Genomic DNA, 16258 nt, shown 5'->3' with positions numbered 1-16258 from the left:
AGATGATTAAGGTGGGGTATGATAGAGATCTATAAAATCATGAATAGTGTGAAAAAGTGAATAAGGAAGTGTTATTTACCCCTTCACATAACCCAGGAACCAGGGCTCCCAATGAAATTAATAAGCACAGGTTTAAAACAAACAAAAGGAAGCACTTCTTCACACAATGCACAGTCAACATGTGGAACTCATTGCCAGGGGATGTTGTGAAGGCCAAAAGTATAACTGGATTGAGAAGAGAATTAGATAAGTTCATGGAGGACAGGTCCATCCATGGCTATTACCCAAGACGTTCAGAGGCACAACCCCATGCTCTGAGTGTCCCTAAATTTCTGACTGCCAGAAGCTGGGAATGAACGACAGGGGATGGATCACTCGATAACTGCCCTGTTCTGTTCATTCCCTCTGAAGCATTTGGCACCAGCCACTGTCAGAAGACAGGATACTAGATATTGCATCCTGTGAACAGATTACAGTGAGCAAGATAGAGGAATTTGAAGAAATATGTGAAATAGGCAAAAGTGAAAGACAACCTCAAGCCAGACTGCCAGCCACCCACACACCTCTGTGCAGAGAGCCAATTCAAGGCCTATGCACCAGCTATCTCCCAGGAAAAGCCTATGTTGGTACTTAAGTGGGGCTTCACATAAGCATTATCAGGCCACATTCTGCTTAGGTCAGACTCTGACAGGAGAAGCAGAGGTGGCAGGAGAGAAATAATCCAATGAAAATCAGAGATACAATGGGACTGATTTTCAGTCGGGGCAGAACCCAACCTTTACTCCAGCAGACACCGTTTTGCACATGAAAATTCTGTCCACTGCATGCTCAGCTGTTAGTGCATGAAAGAGCTTGTGCAAAATTGTGTGTTTACAAGTGAAGGCCAAGGTCAGAAAATTAGGCCCATTATATATCCCATGAACAGGCCACCCCTTGTGTTAGCCTGGGGAAGGTGTCAAAAAATCAATCACAATATAGAGACACAAAATTGTGTGTGTTTTTGCCCCCAAACTGGCACAAAGGGGCAACAGCACATGTCCAGAGGGAAGTAGACCCGTTGGCATCTCACCTGGATTCCTGTGGTGAGCTAATCATCAGCTGTGAAAACTGATCACCAGCACTGGGAAGCCTATCTGCTCACCTCTCCAAGCGGAAATTCAGGGGATCTGACCTTTTGAAGCCAAAGTACCAGCCACCCACACAAAGTCAAGAGAACGCCAGCACGCTGCTGTGGGTTGCCACATCCCATAATTCATCCCTGAAAGAAGACCAGGTCCAACAAGAGCATGCAGAGCTAGCATTGGCTGACAAAGCACCGCTATGCCCCAGGATGCCATTACAGCTCGGGGAGTGGAACAGAAAATAATGGCACAAAGGACAAAGCAGATTAGACCCAATTGTTATATGGCTGCTGTGCCATAACTATTAGGCTTTCATATAGTTAACCACAATACTGTTTTAACTACATTTTTGGACTGAATTTCCTTTGTTTTTTTTTTTAAACAATCATCATAGTGTGAGATGTGAGGGTCAAAACCGAGGAAAAACAAGAAAAATCCTGGCTGAGACCTGCCTATGTAAATGGACATACCATGCACATAGATGTACAATAGTTGACTTCACTGTGTGATGTCAGACTCTAAAATGTGGTGCCCCAGATGTACTTGTTACAGAGTTGCCTATGCAAATGCATCTATCTGCATTTAAAACAGAATCCATGTGCATTTTTTCAATGTAGGAAACAAACGTGTTATGACGTTTCACTGTAAGGAGACAATATTTGAGAGTCTAATCGCTGACCCAAACACACCTGCCTTCATTGCAGCGGGTGAAGCGCTCACTACCTGCACTATGGCGCATGAAAACTCCCCAGAGCTCCACCCCAGTGGAAACTGAGTCAAATACTGCACATGTGCATCGCAGATGAAAATCACCCCTGTGCAAAAGGCCTATGCACCACTTGTGCTCCCAAAACAGGGTTCAACTGACGGGTGAGGTAGCAAGGTCTAGTGGCTAGGGCACCGCACTGGGAGTCAGGAGACCTGGATTCTGAGCCCAGCTCTGCCACTGACCTGCTGTGTGATCTTGAGCAAGTCATTTCACCTGCCTGTGCCTCTACCCTCTCACCCTTTGTCTGCTTTGCCTACTTAGACAGTAGCCTCTTTGTAGCAAGGACTGTCTCTCACTACACGTAGGTACGGCACCTAGCCCTATGGGACTAGTGTTCTTTGGGCTCTCTAGGCACTAATGTAATACAAATAAATAATTATAAAAACAAATGGGGCATAACTGGTGCATAGGCTTTCATTCATCTATATGTGAATTATGTTCTTTACATCTGTAAATGAGCAACGTACCCGGGCTCTCTCTGGTACATGTATGGCCCAAAAGACTAGAATGATAGCCAGCTTCCCTGTACTGTGTAACACGCATCTGAAGCATCATAACATGTAGGCCCATGAAATGATCACTGGTCCAGCAGCTGAATGCTGTATACGCTTAGACCGCATTTTCCTGATTGATGCTTGAGGGGAAACAGTTTTGGGGCAGAGATTTAAAAAACAAAATGCCTGGAGGTTTGCAATGCTCTGAAATGTTCCTGAGAGAGAGGAATAGGTGGGAAAAGTTCAGGAGAGGTGGTCAATGGTACGTCACATGGTTGTGGAAATAAAGACATTTATTCCCTCGATATGGGGCCCACCTCTGGAGCATACAGGGTGAAATTCAGACACTTACCACAAGGTCTAACTACCGCTTAAGCCCTGTTTTGAGGATTTCAGTAGTACAAGTCTTGTGATGGTCCCCTGAATGGGGCTGGATTTCACCTCTGGGGAAGGTCCGTGAGAGATGATGTAAAGTTTGTAGCTGCATGAATCTGAGATGTTTCCATTACTCCCTCATGAATAGCAAGTGACATTACAAAGCTTTGTTTCTGAAAAGGGCCCTGAGGAGATAAATTCAGGACTGTGTGTCTGTCTGGATTAATCACACAGGTCAGGAGTCAGACAGGTTAGCTACACTATCCTCTTTGTACTAAAAAAGCTTCTTTGCATGGGGTTAACCTGCCATGTGCCATTTTGCTTTCATCCCATTCCACTTTTGTCATCTTTATCTTGACCCCTGCAATCACACTGGCCATTGCAGCTACAGAGTCAGCCCCTAAGGATTGATTTTGCCTTTATGTGTAGTTAACAATCAAGTACCCTGTGCACACATACACAGGGCTTGTTCACAAAGTACAAGCTTGATTTTCGGAAGTGCTGAGCACTTGGAAGCTCATGAGAGCCGAAGGTGCTTGGCAGCTCTGAACATTGGGTAACATGTATTCTAATTGTAGACCAAATGGAGAAATTGAGATATATTGGCATGATTTGCTTCTCACTCAGTTATGATCTCTCTGGGAGAAACCTGGGCCCCACCGAAGTGAACACCCATGCTCCCATGTATGTCAGGGGAGCCAGAATTTCATTGTCTAAGTTTACTCAGCAATAAGATCTCTCTGAGATGCTTCCACCTACAAAATGGCTGAGCACCTGAATGCACCTCCCAACGCCTTTTGGTACCATCGCCATCACGTAAAGGGAAAAACTTTGAAAACCAGGGTCAGGAGGAGGCAAACCCTCAATTCAAAACAAACCCAAAACCTACCACAACAAAAGGACAAGCCAGACATATGCCTCCGCCTTACAGCAGGTGTGGAGAAGAGCCTGGTGAGGACCACGGAAACTCCCAGAGGGAAGGGAGCGGCAGTAACAGAGCAGGACGTCATGCAGCTTGGCATCCCCTTTATATTCCCACAAACAACAGGAGCTCAACTGCGCTTACGTCCAACTGATCGGTGGGATACAAACATTCCTTGCTAATAAAGGGCATCTGAGTGCAAACGCCTGCCTTGGGACTGCTCCTTTGTCTACCACTCCCTCTCTCTGCTGTCAGGAATCAGACACTGATCAGCCTTTCTTCCCTGGTGCAGCTCTACTTTAGCAGCTGCCCGTGAATATCTTCCAGTCCACAGGCCAAAACGGTGCCAGACACAGATCAATCAAAGCCGGGGATAGAGGAAGGGGAGAACTGTGGGGTAGAGAAGGGAGACCCAGCACAGACAGCAGCGCCTGGGTCAGATTTTTTGTTCCTTGCTGCTAACAGCATTGCTCGGCTGATTCCCAGCTGGACCAAAAAAACCAGCCACTGCTCCATCTAAACCAGAGCCTAGTGATTAATGAGCACAGCCTGTCCCACAGCACATTGTGATCAGAGAGAGGAGGCAAGCCCCCAGATACACGAGCGAAGGAGCCAGGCGAGTGTATTCACCTAAGAACCAGACGGGTTTGTATTGCATCTGGTTCAGGGCTGGGAAATGTGCATCATCGCAATCACACTTCCTGGGGTCAGCGACCCTCCAATTTTGCAGGGCTGCTTGTTTGATTTTTTTTTTAGGTGGTCCCCCCCCCTTCCTTCTTAATAATTGCACCGTGCATTGGGGCAGCCAGGGCTCAGGAAGGGAAGGCACAAAACCGGCTGGCTCCGCGGGTGTTTCCGAGCTGCAAGATGCAGACAGGCCAGCGTGGAGGAAAAATAAAGGCAGCTTAAACCCTGCCACCCTGCAGCTCGCCCCTCCTCCTCTGCTCACATCGCCTCTCCCCCTGCAGCTCGGCTTCAGCCACCCGGGGGATGAGCTGCCAGGCATCGGCTCCCGCCCGGGCTGCCCCGTGCTTGGCCCCTGTCCACCCACCTCCAGCCTCCGGCCCCGGGGCAGGCTGCGCAAAGGCGCCCGCACTGGCTACTCACACGTAGGCGTGGTAAATGAAGGCCCAGCCGCGGGGTCTCTCCAGCACGTTGTAGAGGAAATTCTGCAGCTTGCGGTAAAAGGCATTCCTCTTGGGGGGCTTCCCCGTCCCGGAGATCCCGGAGCGGGGCTTGCTCAGGATGCTGCCCCGCTTGGTGCTCTCCGAGCCGGCGATCAGCAGCGCCCCATCCCGGTTGGAATCCGGGGCGCCGGGATCCAGCCCCACGAACCCCACTTTCAGCTTCTTCTCTCCGGTCGCACCCGGGTACACGCCTCCGTTGCGGGATTTCTGCACCATCCTCTCCCCGGGGCTCGGTCGTTAGCCCGGGCTGGGGTGGGGGAGGGGACCGATCCTGGCTGGCTTTCAGAGGGGGCGTAGGGTGAGGGGCGGCGGGCAGGGCAGCAGCCCGGGGCCGGAGAGCGGCATGGCAGGGCCGGGGGGAGGCAGCCGGGCAAGGAGCGCGGAGATTCGAGCAGGAAAAGCCGCAAGGGCGCTCTGCAGCCTGGCCAGCCCCCGTCGCCGCCTGCCTGCTGCAGCTCCGCCCGCCCTGCGCGCGTTCCCTGCCTCTCCAGGGTGGGGCTGGAGGGGGGAGCCGGGCGGGGGGGGGCACCTCCGCCCCCGGCTTTGCAAAAGATCCCCCCCCCCCCCGGCCTTCCATGCATGCTCCTTTGGGGAAGCCCGCGGATGAAAAGGGCCTGGGGATAGATTTATTGGTGTTCAGTGTCATCCTCCTCCTCCTTTCCCCGTTGCGCTTTGCAACTAAAGAAAGAAAATCCAGGCGGCTATACACAGGGCTTAATTTGTGCCAGGGCTGAGCCCCGGCACCTCTGGGCCTGGCAATTCCTAGCCCCCCCACCCCCCCAGCACCTCTGGGCTTGGCAGTTCCTAGCCCCCCCCCCCCCCAGCATCTCTGGGCTTGGCAGTTCCTAACCCTAGCCCCCCCCAGCATCTCTGGGCTTGGCAGTTCCTAGCCCCACCCCCCCCAGCATCTCTGGGCTTGGCAGTTCCTACCCCCCCCCCCGCAGCATCTCTGGGCTTGGCAGTTCCTAGCCCCCCCCCCCCCCAGCATCTCTGGGCTTGGCAGTTCCTAGCCCCCCCAGCATCTCTGGGCTTGGCAGTTCCTAGCCCCCCCGCAGCATCTCTGGGCTTGGCAGTTCCTAGCCCCCCCCCCCCCCAGCATCTCTGGGCTTGGCAGTTCCTAGCCCCCCCAGCATCTCTGGGCTTGGCAGTTCCTAGCCGCCGCCCCCCCCCGCCGCAGCATCTCTGGGCTTGGCAGTTCCTAGCCCCCCCCCCCCCCCCCCGCAGCATCTCTGGGCTTGGCAGTTCCTACCCCCCCCCCCCGCAGCATCTCTGGGCTTGGCAGTTCATAGCCCTGCCACCTTTGGGCTTGCCCCGTCAGTTATGAAAGTGAAAAAATGGCACGAGCCCATCCCCTCGTTCATTACAAATTAAGCAGTGGCTGTATACCGTCCAAAGGTGTAGTCGACTCACCTGTGGGGAGTGCATGCCCTCCCCTGCTCATTAGCCATCAGCCCCCCCTCCCCAACATGCACAACTGTATCCCCTCCCAAGCCAGGAAGCCAGCCCCCTATTCCCCCCACACACACACACACACACACTCCAGGTCCAGAGTGACTCCCCTCCGTCATGCAGACACACAAATGGCTCCCCTCCCCAGGCCCAAATGGATCCTCTTCCCCCAGTTCTTTCCTGCCAGACCCTGATTCTTTGGGAAACAGCCAAACGAAAGCCCCTGCCACTGGAGGCACTTCTCCCCCCCCCCCATCCCTCTGTTGAAGGCAGAGAGCAGGGGCCACCCCCACTCTTCCACAGGGGATGAGGCCAGGAACCACTGTCTCTCACTTTGCTCTTCTCTGCAGGAAAAGGGAAAAGGTTATCCTGGGTGGGAGGGCTGGGCTGCTGGTTGTCTCTGTCATTCTTGTGCCTTGCTCCTTTCCCCTCTAGATAGGTGATGTGGGAGGAGTGGCACCCAGTGCAGGGCGCTCCTCTGCCAGAGTCCTGGCAGAACTTCAGGACTTCAGTGCAGCAATCCTGCTAAGGGCATCAGGGCAGAACCAGGTCTGCCTAATAAGTCACGTGTCACCTTGATTTTTAAGCCAAGTTTCAGGGAGACACCACACAAAACCTTGCAGAGCATGTATCCCCAGGGCTGGCTCTGACTTTAGGGTCCTCTATCTACCTACCATTGGGTTTTGTACAATCTCACATCACTGTAATATTTCGACACCTCCCAGGAGAAGTTGACTTAGCAAAGTGAAGTCCCTAGCGGACTAGAGGAGCTCTGGAACTGGAACCCTCATTGTCTGCTCTTCTGATTCTGCCATGTGTGGTTCAGAAATGAGTTAGTTTGGGACAGCCATACAGTAATGCGCACAAAGGGGAACCCCTCTAATGTCCCTCCAACACAGGTCAGAAAGAGAAATCATCCTGTGCAAGTCATTCAGAAAGCAAGAGCAAGAGCTAGTTGAATGATGGAAAGACTGATGTGCAAGTATATCCATGAAGAAATTACTCAAACTCAGTGTACGGTCATGCTGTTCCCTGTTTGTGAATTTTTGTGAATAGTTACAAAATTACTCGTGTTCTTTAAAGATTTGTGCCCAGAGTGCACGCCAGCAGAGTGCAGAAACCATACTATGCGAGCAATCCCATGCCATGAAAAGCGAATGACCTAGCTGAAGTGAGCAGTTTGAAAAATTATTTGTCCAAACTATTGGGCAAGTGTTTACAAACTACATACACAAGAGTTTGCGAATGTTTTGTGAGCCCAGAAGTAGCACTTACATTCATTGCATCCTACTTGCCCAGCTGCCCTGCTCATTATTTTGTGTCGTACTCCAGTGGTCCTCAGAATGCCACCTATGCCTGAACGACAGGGATAGAGCCCATGGTCAGAGGAGGCCGGGGCAGAGCCACAAGTGAGAGACAAGGAGGCCCACACCTGCATGCTGGCAGCTGGCCGTTCTTGTTGCCTTACATGGGAGGAAGTTCCGGAGTGAGTGGAAAACAGGAGCCGACTGGAACTGAGAACAAGAGTTGGTGAGGGAGATGACATTTTGGATGAAGCCCTAATATAACAGAGCTGCCCCTCCCCAACCCAACTAACTCTGCCTGGGAATCTAAGTGCATCCCCACCTCCTCCTTCGAGGATTTCCTACAGATTGTATTTTGTGGCACTGTGTCGACCGTCACGGTTCTGCATCTTGAGAGGTAGCATGATTTAGTGGGTTAGGACGTCAAGAGAGCTAAGTTCTATTCTTGGCTCTGCCACCAACTGCTGTGTGACCTTGAGCAAGTCACTTCCCTTCTGTTTCCCTTCCCGCTCTTTGTCTGTCCTGTCTGTTTAGACTGGGAGCTCTTTGGCTTAGGGAGTCTCTCAGTCTGTGTTTGCCCAGCGTAACAGGGTCCTGATCTCCCCCTGCAGCCCTTAGGTGTGACTGCTATACAGACCGGAATAAATCAGAGAAGTGCTAGATCTGTGTAGAGCAAGATCATTTCACAGAGTACTTCCGCTTGTGCTAAGATATTTTTGCTAGGGGCACAGAAAGCAAAAGGTTTTGTTAAAACTCTGTGGTTTAACTAGGCGTGTGTAAGACACACTGGGAATGGGCTTTGATCTGCTCCAAGGATGTTAAGACCCACAAACAAATAACTAGAAATATGAAATCAGCCCCTTATTTTCAGTATTACTGATTGCTTTAAAAAGAATGGTGTGGTGTTGCCCATTCTGTGAAATGGATCTTTCAGACTTGCTAGATAGTTGGAATATATAGACTAACTAATATACCAACTATTTATTAATTAGTCTTAATTAATTATTTGCCTCTTGGTAATCCTTCTTTTTATTACAGGTGAAATGTGGTGAAATATGTAGAATGACGGCACTGTTATATTTAGCAGTTAGCCCAAACCAAACCTTTTGTCCAAGTCTGCAGTGGTTGGCATGAATTGGTACCCAGGTCTGAGCTTTCCTTGGGTTTGGTCATGCAAAACCAAAATTCAACTTGGGACATGCAGTTTAGCCAACTTGGTGCAAAGTTGACAAAGTATTTTGTGTGAAAATATGGTTAGAGATGGGCCAAAGAGGCCAGCTTTTGGTTTTGAAAATAGTTCATATCAACATTCCACTCATCATCCCTCTTCTCGGGCTCAGTTACTTCCCTTTCACCACCCACAACCCACATATATGTACACTCTTATCCTGAACAAGCAGCAGGACCCCTTGAAGGCCAATCATGTTGATTGCTTATATGCTGATGTGTTGTGATGATTAACAGAGGCTGTCGTGGCTGCTGTACGTTACATGACTACTTTTTTTTAATCTAATTTCAAATGTGGCCTATATCTAAGATGTTCAGAATGTGCTTGTGTGCATGAAGTTTGGCATTTGCAGAGTTTAGCTAGAGGAACCCAAAGATCTATGGTAAACAGTGCAGGATTTCCAAAAAGCAGCATTTAAAAATATTTCCTCTACAAAGGTTAGAAAATATTTAATTGTGCCAAATCTTGAGACTAAATCCTACCATTAAAGCATGACACAGGGGGGTTTTAGTCATGTTTTACATGCAGATCTCAGTGCAACCTGAACTATGAGTGCATCCGATGAAGCGAGCTGTAGCTCACGAAAGCTTATGCTCAAATAAATTGGTTAGTCTCTAAGGTGCCACAAGTCCTCCTTTTCTTTTTGCAAATACAGACTAACACGGCTGCTACTCTGAAACCTGAACTATGAGGTCACTCCTGAGGCCTCCATAACTATATAGGTGAAACACAGTCATTTTTATCAGAGTCTTTCTCTCAGCCTGTCTATCAGTAGTGCTGATGATTAGGTGTAACAAATATCAGATCATTTTTGGTTTTGAGACCAGAAACCCTGCATTAAAAGAGAGCACTGTTCATACGAAGGAACTCATCCTCGAAAGAGCTATAGCTTTAGGGTTTGAGTCCACAAAGGAAAATCCTCTACAATTTAGGAAGGTACCTTTGCCATTGGCCAACATCCCAAACCTACGAAGGAAGGTCTGTCCACCGGTAAAGATGTCAGTACTGTTCATTGTATTACAGATGACAACAGCAAGCCGGGTGTATGCATGTTTCCATTGCTTGGGTATATTGTATTAACCAGAGCGTTGTATTGTCCATAAGCTTCAGTGTAGTAGCTGTGATGAGAGGAGACAGAGAAGCATGTCTTGTGCCACGACAATGCAAAGAAGAAGTCACTAACATCTACAAATATAAACCACCCAGTTGTCTATTGGACTATGGAAGAGCCCGTATCAGGGATTTTTGCCTCTTCTTGATGAAACAGTTTGTGAGCTTAGGTTACCTCTGTAACGGTGCAGATCAAAATTAGTGCCAAGACTACATATTTGTTATTATTTATTTGTATAACAGCCTAGGACCCTAGTCATGGACCATGATCAAATTGTGCTAGGCGCTGTACAAACACAGAAAAAGATGGTCATACGTTGAGTTAATGTAAGTGTAAATGATGGGAAAGTGAGAATAATGATGGACCCAGGGGCAGCAGGATCTGGGATTCCTGAGGGAATGTGAATGCCAGTACTTCGTCAGATAGAAAGGATAGGCATGGATGCAATTGCACAAAAGTCATGGTATAAAGGAGAGGTACGAATTAAAATGTCAACGTCACTGTAAATTGTGTCAGAAGGGAATGGGCTTTCACTGATCAGCAGAAATTGGCCGAACAACTTTAAATTGGATTGGAGATCTGGGCACTATTTGTCGAATTGGGGAGAGGATTAAAAAACAAATTGGAAATTTGTATTGGATGCAGACATGAGGCTAATGAAAGGTGCATTGCCATAGTCCCATGCCATAGTCTGAAACACCATTCACAAACTTCCTAAAGGCTTGTCCTGGCACCTTAGGCTTTATAGGAATCCGTAGAAGGGCAGAAGGACTGCAAAACCAGGGGATCATTTCTCCTGTAGAGCTGAGTGGGCTCCACCAAATGAGTGTGATACCTCAAAAAGATGGAAAAGTGCAAAGTCCAGGGGGGGGAAGAACTGCAGAATCACCAGAAGTCCCCTAGTAGTAGGTGACCCTCAAAAAGGGACTGGAGGAAGACACATGCCAAAAGCCTGTTCTTGACAGGCATCTTCAACCACAACATGAGCACAGATCTCCCTCCATATTAAAAATAAAAAGGACAGGAGGGTAGAGTGGTATATGCAGCTTATTATGCCTTTTACTGCAGCTTTAATGGGACACTGGCAATTTAAAAAATAGATGGTAAGCTGTTTGGGTCAGGGACCATGACTTCCTATAGATATGTACAGCTCCTGGCACAGGAGGTCCTGATCCCTGATTGGGACCTCTGAGCATTACTGTAATAAAAACAGTCAAGGATTTTTAAAGGAACCTAGGGAAGTTCGGTGCCTGGGATAATGGTACTGATAAATAAATCATCAGCAACACTTCCGTCTAAATATGTTCTGTCTGCTACTGTTAGGAGTAATACCTAAGATGACTATAAATGAAAGACTTTTCCTCTGTTCCCCCCCTCCCCGTTGGCCATTTGTCAGCACTTTGTGTCGAGTCAGTTTCACATTTCATCTATTAATCACCAGCTGGCAATTCAGATTCCCTTGTTGTTTGTCTGGATCTGTCACATGAAAACATGGCAGAGAAAAATGTTTTTAAAAATAGGAAAAATGTGATTGTAAAACCCATATATTAGCAGGGGCTAATACCTAAAACTACATTGTAAGCTGTTTGGGGCAGGGACCATCTTTTTATTCCGTGTTTGCACAGTGCCTGGCACAATGGACTCCTGGACCATGCCTGGGGCTCCTATGTACTACCAGACTACAAAGACATTCATGATGATCCCTTCTGGCCTTAAAGTCAAGGAGTCTATAATAAATAATAAGATTGACTCGATTTCAAATGGATGTGTCTCTTTCAATTGGGAGAAGTCTCCTTCCATGCTGCAAAAGTAGCTGCTGTTTTGCATTTCAGTAGAACATGCTGCAGAGGAGAGAGACACGTGGAGACACGTTTCTCATATGGAAACCTTACTGTAGTTGTCCTCTTAATATAAAGTTAAAATCACTCAGACTTAAGAATCAGGTTGTCGTCTGTGCCAAGCAATAAAGTCATTTGAAGTAATAGCTGCCTGACTGAACATGTGAAATAGGGAACAATAGAGAACAAAATGACGCTGGATTTTTGTTAAAGAGATTAAGTGCGTGTCTTTGTGGTCTAAACATTGTCTGGCTATCTGCCCATAAGCTCAGATAACTTCCTGTAGCATCCAATTGTTAGCGATGACTATCTTAGCTAATTTGCCAACATAAATATTAAGGGCTAAATTCACGTGCATGCCACTGAGGTCAGTAGGATTGAACCCTCTTGCATCAGGGTAAATTTGGCACTAAGGGCCAAATCCCAATCCTTGCCTAAATGCTCTTTACACCTGTAGCAGCCAAGGATTTCCGTGTGACAGGGGCAATCTGAGGAATCTGTCTGGTGGGGAGAGTCAGAGCAAGATGCATATGATCCTGGCCAGCAGAGCAATCCCTTGGAAGTTGCTGGGGCAACCTTGAAGATGCTGTTGCTCATACCAGGGCGTGGTTTCCATCCGAGCAGCACTCACGATGAGGGAAGGGCAATAGAGAGCCACTTACGTCCCTGACCACCATCCCAGGAGTGCCACGCTCTGCTGTGGCATCCATGAAAATGAAGCCCAAAATATTGCTGCTAAAAAATCCCACATGTCCTTGCACTGGGTGTTTAATAACAAGAACGGGGGGGTGTTTGTGGTGCTGGGCTTACAGTTGGGTGCAGTGCGTTTGATGGAGTTCTCCCTGAATACTGTATGTGACTAGCCTGCAGACGATGTCACCAGAGAACCAGAAGGGACCCCCCCCCGCATACCCCATCCCTCCCAGTGGCAGCTAATCTGATGTCTCTTGTGCCGGATCAACCCTTGCCTCATTCACCCCTCATCTAACCAGTTCTTGAGCAGCTGCAGTGTTAGTAGCTCGCCCGGCTCTCTTGACAGCCTGTTCCACTGCCCAGTTACCCTCAGTTAAGGACTTTTTGTCCTAATCTCTAGCTTAAACTTTTCCTTCTTTACCATCCAGCTATTGCTCCTTGTCCTACTTTCCTCTGAGGCCATGAACAATTGCCTTCCTTCATTTATATTGTTACCTTGAAGGTATTTTTAGCCCATGTGACCCTGAGTCTTCCTTTTCCCAGACTCTATAAATTTAGCTCCATTAGTCACTCTTTGTGTCCTCACGGGCAACACTCGCATCGTTTCCATTGACCTTCTTGTGTTTCTACACCCACGGGGACACAAACAGCACATAGGCTGGGTTCAGATCAGCGTATTATCTCTGCACTTTTATGTGACACCCTTGAAAAGAATGCTGCTTCCCCTCACCCCAGCCATCTCCTTATTTAGTTAGCGGCCTTTTAGCCTTCATTGGATTTGAACAGTTCCAGTTAGCTGTCCCCCTCCAGTTTGTTTTCATTGGTTACTTTCTCTGTAGATGGATGGCATTATAGTTATAGAAACTATTTCCCCTTGTTTATTCCCCCCCCACACACACACACACACACTGTTCCTCAGACGTTCTTGTTAACTCCTGGAAATGTGCTGGAAATGGCCCACCTTGATTATCACTTCAAAAGGTTTTCTCTCCCCCCGTCCCACTCTCCTGCTGGTAATAGCTCATCTTAAGTGATCACTCTCCTTACAATGTGTATGATAAATACCCATTTTTTCATGGTCTGTGTGTATATAAATCTCCTCATTGTATTTTCCACTTTATGCATCCGATGAAGTGAGCTGTAGCTCACAAAAGCTTACGCTCAAATAAATTGGTTAATCTCTAAGGTGCCACAAGTACTCCTTTTCCTTTTGGTGTTATAGTCGCGGATCAAATCTTGTTTTGTCGGGCCTCTGAGCTAACCCCTGCAAGCCTCTCAAAGTTTGGGTCCATCTTATGACCTGATTCTGCTCCCAAAGAAGTCAGTGGCAAAACAACCACACTGACTTCAGTGGGAGCCAAACTTGGCAGTTCACTGAGATCTGGATGATCGGGGTTAGAGACCATCATAACAGGCACCCCCACCGCTAAAACATTGGATTTCTTGTGTTTATTCTGTCACTCCACATGGAAAGTAGCATGTTCCCAGCATTGCCCCAGCAACAGTGTCATAGGGTGGGATGGCCCTGGAAGGGAGCTGGGACTAGCTTTTGTCTGTGAGCTAAAAGGCCAACAAGTAGCTCACTTATGGGGTGCAGAACTGCAGGGACAAGGGAAGTTCCTGCAGGAGGATAGTAGCCTCACTGTAGCCCTGGGTCAGGGAATGGTCCTGGAAGGGGACTTGCCACACCACTTAAGTGAAAGACCTGGCTGGGGATCCCTGGTATGTAGACAGAGGCTGAGGTCTTAGGATGGGCCAGGTGCAGGACCTGGTTTGATTGGTGATGAACGGTGTTCGCATTTGAACAATAAATGCATCCCTGAGGGAAGGGATGGAAATACTGACACTGTTGGAAGCATTACTAATGTAGCAGACTAGTGAGTCAGCTAACTGTTTTACATGGGTGTAGGGAAACTGAGGCACAGACAGGGTCTGATGCTGGGTTTGGAGAGACAGGGCAGGAATCTGGCTGAAAGCTGTCACTGACTGGCACAGTGCTGGAATAGTGGGAAGGCAGGTAGAAAGGGATGCAGGATTCCTGTGGGGGAACAAAGCCATACAAATATACCAGTAGGAAGGTAGGGACATGACAAAAGGACAGATCCAGAGCTTATGTATATGGGTTCCATTTATTACAAAGGATGCCAGTTTACACCCCTTTTGCATCTGGCCCCACAAATATGGAATAATAGAGGCACTGCGAGTGGTCTCCAATTGTTGCCATATTCCTTGAATGTCTGTTCAAGTTACTTATCCACATGTCACACGGGGAAGTCGGGCTTTTGAAGGAATTACCTGCAACTTGATGCCAATTTGTGTTTTATTCCTATAGTGGGGTTTCCCTATGGGTTTATTTCAGACCTTCCCCTCTTTGGACCCTCAGGACCCTCTCATTCAGGGAGCAGGAAGATGCAGAGAATTGTGATGGTTTTCTTTATTAATTTACTCTGGCCTCATGCAGGAGAGAATGCTGCCAGCCAAGCTCTATAATGCCTAGCTCCAGTGCCGGCATCATTCCATATTCATGGGGCCAGTAATTCCCCTGCAAGGTGCAGAGCATTTCTGAGAGGTGCTGAGTGCGTGCACCTCCCATGCTGTTGTTAAACATCCTGCAGAATTTGGCCCACCGGTCTGGGTCTCAGTGAAAAGGGCTGACTCTGCTTTCATGGAATATGATTTTCTTTGCAGGATGGTCCCAATTCTCAGGGCCCCCTTTAGCCCAATCTCCCTTTTTGTTCTTGTAATTTTGCAGCGCAAACCACTACAGCAGCAATTTATATTCTTTAGGCGTACAAAACAAGTGATTGCTCAAACAAATACTGGCTCAGTTACCCAATCTGCATTGTCAAATGTACGGTTTGCAGAGGCTGCTACCTATTCCAGTGTGCATGCTGATTCTGCCCCCTCCTTTGAATCATGCCCCCAGCCCCACATTTCTCTTTTATGGTCCACACACAGACTGACATCAACAGGATATATCCTAGTGCATGAAAACGCTATGTACGTAATGCATAACAACGGCACTGCTTTCTGTAGCAGCAGCTATAATGGGGTACCGCTATGCTGTCTAATCACAACTGCCTCCTACTCCGCTGCACTGGATATGCCCGTTCTTCACAGCGATCTGTCCCATGAGAAAATTCCACAATGAGTCCTTGAAACTGGCGAGCATCAACACCATTGATCATTTCTCTCTCCCTTCCATGTCATTACTATTGTTGCTCTATCAGATGAGTGCTGGCGGTGATCTGGGCACAGCAACATAAACACAGTCCCCTGCCCCAAAGAGATTACATTCTACAAAGCAGGGCTATCAGAAAAGTGCAGCACGCACGAGATAACGGCAGTCACATTATTCTATGGACCTGTCAGTTGGTGAGTAGACCTTGAGCTCAGCTGGAGAGTATGGGGAGGTGGGTGGGTTGAGCTGTGACTTCCCCATGCCCACTTGCACTGTGATGGTAGGAAAGGCACCAGGACCTCAGTTCAAGCCTGGATAGTACTCCACTGCCATTTCCAGCATTCCCTGTCCCTGTATCTTATGGACTGTCCATGTGCTATCTTCCCTCTCACCCTCTATGTACCAGAAGCCACCTACAGGCTCAGATATTCTGGCTTTGTTAAATTTTGTTAGTCTCTAAGGTGCCACAAGTCCTCCTTTTCTTTTTGCGGATACAGACTAACATGGCTGCTACTCTGAAACTGTATTCTGGCTTGACATTAATCCTTCATCTTCCAAGTGCCCTGCTCCACTCTCTGATCCTTTT

The 16258-nt window shown here is 48.2% G+C and overlaps 1 protein-coding gene across 7 annotated transcripts in view; it reads right to left on the bottom strand.

Moving 5' to 3' along the window:
* The window catches only part of KCNQ2 (potassium voltage-gated channel subfamily Q member 2), a 109275-nt gene extending 104191 nt beyond the window's left edge, over positions 1 to 5084 (bottom strand). For all 7 annotated transcript variants that reach the window (XM_077831957.1, XM_077831956.1, XM_077831959.1 and 4 more), the window contains exon 1: positions 4789 to 5084. In XM_077831957.1, coding sequence (XP_077688083.1) covers positions 4789 to 5084 — 296 coding nt within the window. The remainder of the gene's footprint in view (positions 1 to 4788) is intronic.
* Positions 5085 to 16258: the final 11174 nt, after the last annotated feature.

This window comes from Eretmochelys imbricata, chromosome 13 (assembly GCF_965152235.1).
Source record: "Eretmochelys imbricata isolate rEreImb1 chromosome 13, rEreImb1.hap1, whole genome shotgun sequence".
NCBI lineage: Eukaryota > Metazoa > Chordata > Testudines > Cheloniidae > Eretmochelys > Eretmochelys imbricata.
This window is presented reverse-complemented; position numbering and strand designations above follow the sequence as displayed.